At 40.8% G+C, this 12,891-nt stretch overlaps 2 protein-coding genes across 2 annotated transcripts in view; both read right to left on the minus strand.

Annotated features, from left to right (window-relative positions):
• Positions 1 to 331: 331 nt before the first annotated feature.
• tdo2a (tryptophan 2,3-dioxygenase a) lies at positions 332 to 4,637 on the minus strand. Its single transcript, XM_041944609.1, has 12 exons — positions 4,603 to 4,637; positions 4,325 to 4,433; positions 4,109 to 4,199; positions 3,709 to 3,779; positions 3,084 to 3,211; positions 2,764 to 2,950; positions 2,460 to 2,567; positions 2,232 to 2,343; positions 1,972 to 2,029; positions 1,272 to 1,351; positions 817 to 907; positions 332 to 485 (listed from the first exon to the last, which is right to left on the minus strand). The coding sequence occupies exons 1-12, from the start codon at positions 4,635 to 4,637 to the stop codon at positions 332 to 334; spliced, it is 1,224 nt and encodes a 407-aa protein (XP_041800543.1).
• Positions 4,638 to 10,759: 6,122 nt separating this feature from the next.
• Positions 10,760 to 12,891, minus strand: part of si:dkey-237h12.3 (teneurin-3) — a 126,465-nt gene continuing 124,333 nt past the window's right edge. Inside the window, exons 29-30 of the mRNA XM_041943529.1 lie at positions 12,489 to 12,619; positions 10,760 to 11,913 (exon numbers count right to left, since the gene is read on the minus strand). Of these exons, the coding sequence (XP_041799463.1) occupies positions 11,161 to 11,913; positions 12,489 to 12,619 (884 nt within the window). The 3' untranslated portion in view covers positions 10,760 to 11,160. The remainder of the gene's footprint in view (positions 11,914 to 12,488; positions 12,620 to 12,891) is intronic.

Raw genomic sequence — 12,891 nt, forward strand, 5'->3', positions numbered from 1 at the left:
TATACATTATAGATAATTCATTTTATGTTTTTAGTAATCGCTCTTTGTGTCATCTTTCACTCCCAACATCTTTTTTGCAAGATGCTCCAAAAATGCCACCTTATTGTGTTTTCCTTCATCATCATCATCATCATCATCATCATCATAGTATCTGAGTGTTTTGTGCAAAAATAGGATGTACAGTATTTAAGACTGCTGTCATTGCGTTCACAGCACTGGAACATTGCATGTCTTCTTAACAAATGTGTGTTTCTCTGCTTGTTTAAATGGCAACCTGTTCACCTAAGCACCTGTCACCAGGTGTCGCCAGGGCAGACTACTGAGAGGCCAACTAGTCGGAGTCTTCACTGCTGCAGTAGGAGCTGTCGCAGCATTCGGCCATGTAGAGGAACGTGTGAACGTTGGGATTTAGCTTGGGCACCCAGTGGCGAGGCACCAGGAACGTTGCCAGGTTGAACAGATCCACAAACACTTTGTAGCGGTCACTAAAGAGAAAAAAAATCATTTATTACATATGAAACTCATGCACCCTTACAATATAATTGGGCATCTGTTGCAAATTGCACTTTCTGAAGGACAAAAGCTCACAGTCTGCCGCTAAAACTTAATGGATGCTGCATAAAGAACCTGTGTCGTTGCTCCTTTGAAACTAAATACAGTTTGTGCATGTCAGGAAGAAGTGACCATATGACAGGTTAATTTAGATAAGCGCAGGGTAGCAGTGGCCTGTCCTTATCTAAATTAACTCTGAAGTGTTTAAGATACTTGCAGTGTAAAGTGTTTATTCAGTAAGTTAAAGTTTACAGCGTGCGATACCTGACAGTGGATCTCAGGTAGTGGTAGCCAGATGAGCCCCCCGTGCCGGCTTTGCTGCCAATCATGCGATGCACCATGCATACGTGATTGTCTAAAACAAAAGACACACACATCCTTTGTGATACAGTATGAGCAACGTTCTGGCTCTGCATGTTTTATTTGAGATATAAATTGTTAAGACGTGAGTGAGACATAAGCGAGTAAAAAATGTATTTCATGGGAATAAGTTGTTGGATTGATCAGCAGGCGAAGACGATGTTAGAATATTTTTCAGCCTCTGAGGTCCTGAACTAACTTAAGCTCTGTAAACTCCAGCTAGTCCAGCTCTGCCCTTAGGCAAAATATTAAAGCACTGGTTTCTTAGTTGAACTTATTTTTTTTTCCCCTCCATATTTTCCTGTTCTTGTTCACTGGTGAGCACATGCAGCGACCGACAGGGATTCTACAGTACTTACATCTCCATTTTGTCATGAGGGTGTCAATATCCATGAGGGATGTTAACAGCTGGAAAGGAACCTGGAACCTCGGCTCTTCCCTAAAAGGATTAAAGAAGATTTTAGTGTTTGAACGCACCTTGTACAGGTGTATGAAGATGAGTCGCAGCACTTGTAAAACGACAGCTATCACCTGCTCACTACCCACAATGCAGTTAGTGTTTTGGCCATCTGTTTCACATTATCACCATCCAGTGACTGTCACACGACTGTTGACTCCTGCGTAGCTTTAATGAGTCACATGTGATGATTCCCTACCACACAGGCTTTCAGAGCCTGGTACCACGTTCTGGTAAGAGACCCTCAGATAAGTGTTGAAACATTCTCCAGACCGCTTGGCCCGACCGCTACTGTTTTACACCTGCTATAGGTATCACATGACCTGGATGGCTGACGGGCATTTCAGAGAAGGGCTTGTGAAATTAATTTTTTAGGTGGGAAGAACAAACATGTAACCCTGCCTCAGGAACAAACACTGAGCTGCTCTTAAGCAACATGTAAAAACCCCAGCTGGGGGTCAACATTCGGAGGCTGTGTGCATACTGTGCAGCGCTCAGGTCTAGATGTATGTAATCTCTAAAAAAACAGTAGAGAGATGCACCGTGCCAGCAGCATCTGTCCTTCATCTTAAAGATGAAGGAATGCTGTAAAAACCACATACCTGTAGAAGTAGATCATCAGAGCACCTTGGAGAGCTTTGTAAGAGAGACGCCTCTCACCTTGACGGGAGGAATGAAGAAATATTACATTTTCAATTTTGCAAGTAAAACTTAGTTTCTTCATGTAGTTTTAAGAGTTGTGATGTAGATTTTTTGTGAAATCTAGGTCACAAGCAAGACACGTGAAGCCTTGACGAACACTGAATTGTGACATCTGATTTATCAGATGGATTTTTTTTTTTCAATTTGTAGAAACGCTCACCTTTGCTGAGGAGATGGTCATGGCGCTTTTCATCAAACAGAGACGTGAACAGCTCTCTCTGTTTGACCAGCTCAGCCATCAGTTCCTCCTTCTCCTCTAAATCTGCTATTTTCTTTAAAAAAAAAAAGAAAAAAAAAAACGTAAATAGAAATACAGTCTCTGTCAATCATCTGTGCACTCCAGGGGGAGCAGAGAAAGTTTGCTCTGAAAGCTGGCGTCATCTCTTACCTCGATTTTCTCCTTCTCCTGATTCAGCCCATCAAATATATTGATTTGCAGCCTTTCCCAGAAATTGAATCCATCCGCCTCCAAGCCAGGAGTTCTCTCCAGCCATTCCTGAGAAGAGCAGCCCAAGGTTTTATCACATTTATACCCTGTTCAGTCGCAGATGGGCTTGTCCAGGGCAACAGACAGCAAACAATATTGTAAAAATACAATAGAAGGTAGACAGTAGAATAAAACGAATGCCTTCTTGATTAGATTGAAAAAATGAATGACCACGTGCAGGTGGTTCGCTTGTGGTAAAACATACCTCGACCAGTTTTAAGAGTGTTGGCTCCTGTTCAGTGGCAAGCAGCCTCTCACTGTCCTGACCCTTGAAATTGTCCCTGTAATGGCGTCTGTTGTATGGAACCCTCAGGTTGTCCGGGACCCCGATTTTGTTCTCCAGGATCCGAAACTGAAGGCTTTGGAATCCAGAGGCTGGAGACAGGTAATCCCTACAGACACACACACACACACACACACGTAAGCATACATGCACACAGCACAGATAGAGTGCACTGAAGGAGTGCATCTTATAAAATTTTTAAAGCAGAAGGAGAGAGGGCCAGAAGTTATTTATAAGCTTACCTAAAGTCAAAAAAGTCCAAGGCTGTCATTGTTTCCAACACGGCGAACTGGTCGACCAACAGTCTGAAGATCATCACGATCCTGTGGATGCGAGTGTTGACTTTGAGCATGTTGCGTTCGTCTCGGACCTGGAGGAACAGTAAAATATTTAAGGAAATAACGACTTATCACAGCAAAGGCTGTGAGCACACGCCCCGAGACAGGAAAACACAGTCTAATTAAAGAGTTGTAGGTTTTCTGCATCATTATTTCATCAACCTAATGTGCGTCTCGTCCCGGGAAAAAAACGTCAAATTTTAATTTAGAACATCAGCAGGGTGATTCACAAAATGTCTCACTCTCCCCTGACTGAAGTTCGTAGCCAGATGGACTGAATAAGACAAATAATTCCTGTTGAATGGGAGTTTTTTTAAACAGGCACTGTGAGATCTGACTGTCAGTGTAACGTCTGCAGCATTCAATCTTCAACACTGACCAAATCTCAGTAAGGCCACTTAAAACTATACAGCATATTTTTCTGTATTTGATTGATGCTAATTTACCTTCTGTCGTCATCAATAAGACAAAAAAAAAAAAGCACAATCACAAAACCTGCACGATTTTTCACCTGAGACATGTGACTTACGTGTCCACTGATGAAGATCTCTCGCACTGAGTCGAGTTCAAACAAAATCTGTTTGAACCACAGTTCATAAGCTGAAATAAAACACAAATAGCTTCAGCACGCCAGTATAATATAACAAGGTAAACAAACAGGTCACTAAACATTCAGGACGAATTACACAGCAAAAACTAAGATTACACTCATCCTTGTAAATTTTAAAGTAGTAAATCTAATTCTTGGTTGAAATCAGTTCACTTCTAAAATTTTTTGGATTCCAGGAAGCCATTTTTCTGACTTACAAAAAGGAAATAAATAACTTTTGATTGCAAACATGTTCAATCACCCAAAGCTAAAAAAGTTACTAAAAAACAGACAAGTAGAAGAAATGTTCTTAAATGCTACAAAGCCACGGGAGTTTTACCTTGATGAGTGACAATAAAGAGGTGCTCATCGTGGATCTTATTACCCTTGACTTCGCTCTGCAACACCTGGGCTGAGACTATTTTGTCGAGCTGAGGGTTGGAAAGAATTGAAGCACTTCACTCAAATTTGAAAACAAATCCAGTTGCCTGTACTTATCTTTCTTTAAGGAGGCCAGGTACAAAGGCTGACATGTATTATAGTTGCTGTTTTCTACCTGCAGGTAGTCTCCATAGATGATTCCTCCTTTACTGGCCTTGTTAACCCCTGCCTGAGAGGCATCCTCCTGCTCTTCTTCTGTTGTGGGAGGCTTGTTTCTGAATAACCTGCAGTGTGAGGAGAGAAGGCCTTTTGTTACTTGGTGCTTTCCCATCATCAGGATTGGTGAGGCATTGTTAAAGGGCTGAATTTTATTGAATTAAAAAAGAAAAATAAATAAAAATGGGGGGAAAATCCTTGACAGCTCTATTCCAGGTGCAACAACAGTTTACGTACAAATGCCTCTTCTCAAAGTACGGACATCCACTCATGACTTGTCCAAATCAGGTGCGGCAAAGATCTGTTCTTCTTCCTCGACTAATGTTTACTAAAATTATCTTTAAAGCAAGCGAGATTTTTAAAGATCCACCTCATCCAATCACTCATGAGGATACGGTCACCATCCGGCCCGCCTCTATTTGCCCCATGGAGCCCCCATTTTGTTTGCCTTTGAGAGAGCACCCTCTGGACTTTCTTTGATCTGCTAAAAGAACAGTCAACAAATATTACTTTCATGCCCTCAAATGAACGGGTACCAAATGAATTCAACATAAAAAATGCAATTAGACATAAAAGAGCTGAAAAGCTTAATCATTGCTCCAGACGTTTCAACTAATAGAACAAATGTTGTATTCAGGAAACGTCTCTGTGTCGCTCACAGGGCATAGTCTGTGTTTACTCCCGAGGATTTGCTTTGTTTGGATCTCTCTGTCCATCGTGTCTTGCAAATAGTGAACTTGGTTATGTAAGCTGCTGACTGAGAGGGGTGAGATGCTTGGTGTAAATATTGCCATCGCAGAACTGATGTGCACTTTCTATACGTTTCTTAAGGCAATGTGTGAAAAATGTGTTTTTTCAACCACCTAAGAGGTTTGATTTATGTTTAGTACTAAAAAAAACAACCTTAAATTATACTTGAAGGCAGTGAAGGAAACCTGCTCATTAAAATAATTCATGTTAACGTTAATTATGATTAAATCATTGTAATATTTGACCGCAAGCTCTTTATAACAGTCTTTGCCCGAACGCGTAAACATTAAGTCAAAATGAGATCAGTGTTCTTCATCATCGCCACTCTTTGGGTCACCAGACTCATCTGTAAATATTTGCACTTTGGTAAGTATTTTATTTACCCTCAGTGACGGTCATTGGGAACATGTGGTTCCAAGGTTATTGATAGAGGGCACATAATATGTCCTTTGTCCACTGATGTTTGTGATCGTTCCCTGTGAAGGGGATTCATCCGTCCAAAGGAGATGTCCTCCCTGTCGGCCCGTATTATCAGCTGTCGTGTGCAGTTCGTGGAAAATGTTTGTTTTCATTCACAGTCGGCTAGATCGGTTAAGATATAATTATAGGCCCGTCCCTTCCCACATCCCGAACCACGACCCGCTGTCAAGCAAATTCTTTCTGAACGACAGTTAACCCAGTTTCATCAATGTATAACTCAGAATCCACAATCCACTCCCTCTAAATCCCTCCAAGATCATTAGCGCCCTTGTTTTTCGCCCGTACTCTTTGTAGACTTCTGAAGTACAGTCCCAACAGCCTGAGCAACTGTCCTCAGAAGATCAGAGGGATGATAACAAGCAGCTATTTCTGAATTGGGACATGGTACAAGTCTAGCAATATAATGCTGCAGACCGAACAAGACGAGCAGAAGCAGCCCCGAAATTCTTTGTTCTTGTTCCCATTTAGCCGGGATGAATGGGACGGTAACGGAGGGGGGTGCAGTGGATGAGATGCTTGGGAGTGGATGAGACCATCGGTGTATCTTCGAGGCTTTAGTGGACGTGTACATCTCACTGATAGGACACACGTGTCGTTAAGCATTATCTCAAGGTCTGAGTGAGTCACTGATTAAAGGAAAGCAGAGATATGGCCGAGCGAAGCTGTTTTCCTCTGTGCGTGCCCCTTGTCCTGCATTCGCCACTGGGCTTGTCAAGCCTCTGACTCCTCCTCCACGTCAGTTTTGATTTGAGGCATTTTGTAATGTCTTTAAGAGCTGCAACTCTGAACATAATCAGTGTGTTTGCACTAAAGTGTCAAAGAAAGAACAGAAAGTGCAACAAAAAAGCAACTTAATGTGTTAATAGTAAGAGCTGCACGTTGCTCTTTCTACCCACCCTATTAGCAATAATTATTACAGAGGAAATGATTACATACTGTAATAATTAACAGTTTTATCAATAATTATGATGATCTCGACACAGTTTTAACTAATCCAATCTTCTAGATACAAAATGTTTCAGGATTCTGATGATCAAATATGATGTACACGTATACTTCATTATCTGTCACATAGCTTTTACATTTATTGAAGACTTTTATGATATTTAACAGGTTGCATCTGGAAATAAGGAGAGTTTAGTTGTTGGCAAGAGCAGCCAGAGATGTGTTTGATCTGATGTCATCATGCTCAAGACTATGGGAATATTCTAGAAACAGTACAATGACATGTGCACTGTGGTCGCTGGCGACAGTCAGTGAACGACCAACACTGCTATGAAGGACTATGACTGTATTGCTGGGATATTTGTTACTTTGCTGCCAAAGTGAGAGGCAATATAAAGAGTTGCTGCGTGTCTGCTGCTTCTACATGATTACCATATCAGAATGCATTTTTCATCTAACGATCATCTAATGAGACAAGATTGTTGTTGCGTGTCCACAAGAAAACAGATGTTGTGTCAAAGCTCAGAACAAAGCTTGTTTATGTCGAGATCATAGAGTAAATCTGTGATCACAAGGAAACAAAGCCTGTTGGCCCTCCTTGACGACATCATCCTTGTGTTTGGGGAAGATTTCAGCCATTTGTTTCTGCTTTTTGGCACCTGCCTGTACAGACATCTCCAGCTAGAAGCAATGTTTACTTTCCTTTCCGGTAAATGTACCGTAAATTGGATTCCAGAGACGGCAGAATTTAACAAATTAATTACAAAGGCGGAAGTGCTGGTGCTCCATTCGATGGTGTACTATCATAACTAACCTTTATAATTAGCATAGTCATCCAAACACATTTGGTTCAGCAACCGAATAGAATAAAGAGCAGCTTTCTTTTTGGAAATTGTATATGGATCTATATAATCTGAAGCTCAGAGTAATGGTGCTTTCCTGGTGTGAAATCTGAGGAAAAGTCCCTCACAGATAAATTCATGTGTTTTGACATCCTGCAAACAAACACTTTCGAGATGGAATTCTTGTTTCCTGTCACATACCTCTAATGTAATTTACCTCTGCAGGTCCTGTTCATTTCGTGTCTCAGAGAAAGTCCACGAGTTGTCGGCTGGAGGTGAGTAAAAGCAATAATGAACACCATCACCTTGTGTGCATGTTACAATCTATTAGGAGAGGTTGCCAGAGGAAGCAGGTCTGATGAAATTCACGGAGGGACATCAACACTGAGATGAGTTTTAAAAATAACTGAGAATATTTGTTGTTATATTTGTTTCCTTGGTGAAGCAATCAGCTACACACTTATTTTATTTACTGGAAGCTCATTAGAGAGCTCAGTCTGTTGACTATTCCATGTGTTCATAATTATCTAATCAGCTCGGTTGATGCGCTTGATCGCACATTTCTAATATTGCTGTATTATTACTGTAAATTCAACTTCACTTTAAATTACTGCAGCTCTCCATACACTCAGCTCTACGTCATATAATCTTAATTGAATGTGAGTGGGGCAACTTTTAAAAAATTCAGAACTCCGGCCCAAGTTCTTTTAAATTCCAGCACCCACCAGATTTGAACCTGCATGGATGCAAAATTTATCGTGATATTTTTTCACTTAACTGAAAACCGTTTTGACACTAGGCCACTGCGGTGCCCAAAACTGAAAATCAACCCCCCTAATAATTAAACCCAAGCTGTGTGACGTCAAACTCGAGCCTCACATATGGTGTGCAACGTTCTCTTCGGTGCTGTGATGTTGGATTGCAAAATCATTTCATGTTTGGTCGTGTGAATCCATGCTGCTACCTTTGTGTTACGTGCATAAAATGAGGCTCAATTGAATTATGAAACATGGCTCATTTTTCCATTTCTCTGATGTGGTTATTGCATGATGCTTTTGGGTCTTTGATGTTCTTGCAAAGTCGTGCCATCTCTTTTATATAAGCCTTTGAAGTCGGTCTAGTTATGCTGCGTAGCGATCCGCCGCACTGTTGCTCTGGCAGTGCTGACTGTGGTCACAGTGTGATACTGCAGCAGGACTGCGGATCATTTTAACATTACTGGTTCATCTATTCCATTTGATGTCTCGTTAAATTAACCTGGAGTATCCAGAAGTGATTTTAGTCCCCCCTCCAACACCCGCTACACTAATCTCCAGAATTTGACTGAATTATTTTAAGTATTTTCTGACCTCCCTTAAAGAGCAGCGATGGCTGCTGTTACAATAAGTGTGCATGAACATGATAAGTAGATAAACTGGATGACTTTCTGAACTATGCACTTTGTACCACTAGGGAGCATCAGAGGACTTTTAAGAGAATCAAAGATTTGAATGCTTTGTATTTGGCAGAGTGGAGTTTGTATTTGAAGATTTTTCAGCAGGGTTTTGGTGGAGTATGAAACTCTTTGTATGGATATATCATAACAAATGGAGGTTCGTTTAAGTTCACTGTAATTTCAGTGTAAAGAAGGAATAGACAATGGCTCACAGGGGAAGTTAAATAAGATATTTCATTATAGGTTTGCACGGAAGGGGGTTGCTGTGCCCTGAGGGAGTCTGATGAGAACTTTGAAGGCATGTATTTCAGATTTTGAGCTGAGAAACATTCAAAGAGATGCAGCTTTGTTGAGCTCTATATGTCATAAAACAGTTTTAGAAATTTCTCAAACCACATGAAGAGTCTGTGAGATGCCGGAGCAGCAGAGGAGGTCAAAAACAACAGCATAAAACAACCTTTGAGCAAAGGATATTCTGCTCCCATTTGGTTTAAAATGCCGTTTGAAGCTCACCACGAAAAAGCTATCGCTTTCATATGACGGGCTTGTTTTCAGAATTATGCATTCCACCATCCCAGCTCCTCTGTGCTTTGAAGAATAACACTTATCACGAGTAAGCTGATCACAACCCAAATGCAATTTTAAAAATTGAGCGATCAGATGTTCAGACCTAAAACCCTTTTTGATTACGATGCTGACTGAGTGGATTGCTTTTAGGCAACTGTCGACATCACAGGTTAGTTACACTTAAAATGTCTTCAGCTACAATTAACACACTTCAGTTCAGAACAGCTTCAAGCGGCTAACTTAAAATTAATGCCGCGTTTGTCTTCTTTGGCTTTGTAGCTCAGAAGAAGATTTTTAATCATTGATGTACTTTGTTATTTCGCTATATTTTGGAATATGGAAGCCATGAATGCAGAACTATTTGGAAAGACTTTAAGCATCGATGATATCCAAATTAATGGCAGCTACATTTTCTCACCATTCACATTCATTTAAAAAGTGAACAGTTAATTTTTGAGGTGACGAAAGGCAGAACTTTGTCCAATTCTTAAGAAAACAACACACCAAAAAGAACCCCAATATCATTTTAATCCATGAGTGCATTTAACATTCAAAAAAATTATACCTACCGAGAACATGGATGTGAGCTATATTTGGATCCACTGTAACCTTGTTTATGTGAGATGGGTTCATGAAATATTTGTGTTGATGAAATATTCATTGGACAGGAAGCCAGGTCAAAAGGCATTATGCCCAATAAACATTAAATTTAGTGGAAATAATAGCTGACTGCATGTTATAGATACATCACCACTTGTAAATACTTGTCACTACATGCACAGGTTTCTGTTAATTACTTAAACAGAGCATTGTGAAGAAGCCCCACATTAGCCATATTAGGAGGAAAGTAACTGGAAAAAAAATAGCATGTCTAAAAGCTCAAAGAAAAAAAAAATCAAACTCAGCTGGACTTTATTCGTCATGTATAAACACAACATAAATTACTGTTAATATGACTAGTACAGACATTTACTCAGTTTCTTAAAAAAAAAACGACAAACTGTTGCATAATTTACAAAACATGGTGTCCCTGTGCCATCCAAGACACGTCTGTGCCTTTCCCCCAACACAGTTCTTCATACCTTTACTGTCCTTTCGTCACAATGAATATTGGGTATTTAAACATGGAAACTGTTCTTTTTCTGCTTAAAAACATCTCAAAGAGAATCAGACATTTTGTTCTTTTTGACGTTTACAGTGCTAAATCTGGTATACATAGTGGTTGTTTGGTGAGGATATCTCTAACGTCAGAAGTCTCAAACAAACATTTGCTCAAGGACACTGCTTGCTCTACGAGTGTGAACTCTCGAGCCTCGTACTTCTACAGAAGTGCAGATATGCATAATGTAAACATTTCCTTTGCTCTTATACTTTCTGTAGAGCCAGACTTTTCCTGATGAAAACAAAAAACAAACAAAAAAAAACCCATAACACACCTAAATTAGCTGACTGTTTCCCCAAAGACACCACTATTCCTCTGCTTCAGAGTCCAGAGTCCAAAAAGGCTTGTGCAACAGAGGAATTGACCTGTAATTGCCATGTTAAGGCTTGGTGTAGTTATACATTTACTCTGTAGTCCCTAGGCCACAATGCACAGCATTGCTTTTGACCCCTTGTATGTTTTTCCTTTTTTTTTTTGTTCTTTCATTTTGTACAAAAACACATCAACACTCAGGTTACATAACAGCAACCTCTGATTACAGTTGCTTTTCAGTTCTTCCGCTAGTGTGTCTCTACCAAAACAAGTCTCTTTGGCAGAAAATGCACCTCGTATTGTTACCTTTTCCCAATTTCACTTTGCCGAAGAAAGTGGATGTTATTGGAGCTGTCTGCTAATTCCGGGTACTGCTCGATGGAGAGCACATAGTACCCGTCATACCCCAAAACCTTTCCACTACTCAGAAGCTGCCTCTTCTCCCCCTCTGTCCAGGGGCGGACCCCCTCCTCGCCATCTCGCACTCGCTGCTGCTCTCGTGCCCACGCACCCGCGAGGGCGCGCTGACGAGCGAGCTCAACAACCCGCACTTTCTCCTCGTCCACCGTGGATCCGTAGCGGATATGAAGGGCTAGCGCACCAGCACGAATCTCCACGTCTGCAAAACGGCGAGTCCGACTATCCATGACTGTGGTGGACTGGGAAACAGTCACATTGACGCCGTTCTCCAGAGTCTTGTGTCCGCTAGTGAGGTGCAACGCAGCAAGGTCGGCATCTGGAAGGCCCGGCTTGACAAAGTAGTGCGTGTCCCGCCCTTCGATGGTGAAGTGGAGGTCTTCCAGATAGAAAGCGTTGTTGAGGATCGTTGCAACCTTGATGCAGTCTTCACTGGCCACGTTGAGAGTGTGAGTGTGAACGCTGCCCTTGTAGATGGCAAACATAACAGCTCTTCCGATGGGAGACATTGCCGCTGAGAACCACAGCCAAGACTTTTCACCTCTGCGACCTCGACTGAGATGGACCTCTGGCAGCCGCTCGAATGACAAGAGAGAATGCGCTTGTCTGGTTACTTCCTGCTGGACCCCAGAGATGGACTGTAGGAAAAGTGCAGTGAAACGTTAACGCCTGAACATGGCAGAACCTGACTCTCCAGGCCATTTAGAACCAGCTCCTGCTCTGCTTCAGAGAGTTTTTCATCCCTGTCTAAGATAATGGTGTTTTCAAGCTGTTTTCAAGTAGATATATCCCCCATGACAATTTTTACAGCGACACTTTTTGTGTTAAGGCCTTAGACCAAAGAATCATAAATAGCTTCAAAAGATTGTTGTAACATTAGCAACACCAAAATATTACATATAAAGTTAGACAGTGTTAAAATGCGTTCAACTGGCAACTAAAACAGCAAGACAGAGGAAAGTACACTGTGCTTATTATGCCTATTATTATGCAAATATTGTCCAATTAAAATTGATAGTCTATGAAATACATAGCAATCCAATTAGCAGATGGCGGCTTCAAAATACTGACGTATGAGAAAAACAATAGAAAACAAAGTAATGTTTTTGTTGTCTGTCTGATCTCTTACACTTTCAAAAGCAAGGCTGGAGGAGGATTAATAGTTGCTTTTTTTTTGTGCTCAATATGCATGAGAGATATTCAGTTTACCCACCGGCAGATCATCCCAGCGCTGACTCTTCCTCAGTTCGTAGGATGGCATGCTTAAATCAAACTTTGGGACTGGAAATCCAGGGATGGTGTTGTGAAGGTGAAAGCCAAAGGTTACAAGCCAGCTGTTCACATCTGTGCAAAAAAAAAAAAAATGTCAAAACCAGTTACAACATGATTTTTTTTTTTGAGAATTCAAAAAAACCTTTTCTGCTGTATATTGAGAGAAGAGAAATGCAAATGCTTCAAAACCCTGAAACTGCTAAGTAAATGCTAATTATTACAGCATAAACAAAATTAAATAAAAATAAATATGAAATATCAGCGAAGGATACAGATTAAATATGCAAATTCTAATGGATATTTTTCACTATTTTATGACAATTTAAATTATTCATGGAGAAATT

The sequence above is a fragment of the Chelmon rostratus genome, chromosome 9, assembly GCF_017976325.1.
Source record: "Chelmon rostratus isolate fCheRos1 chromosome 9, fCheRos1.pri, whole genome shotgun sequence".
NCBI lineage: Eukaryota > Metazoa > Chordata > Actinopteri > Chaetodontiformes > Chaetodontidae > Chelmon > Chelmon rostratus.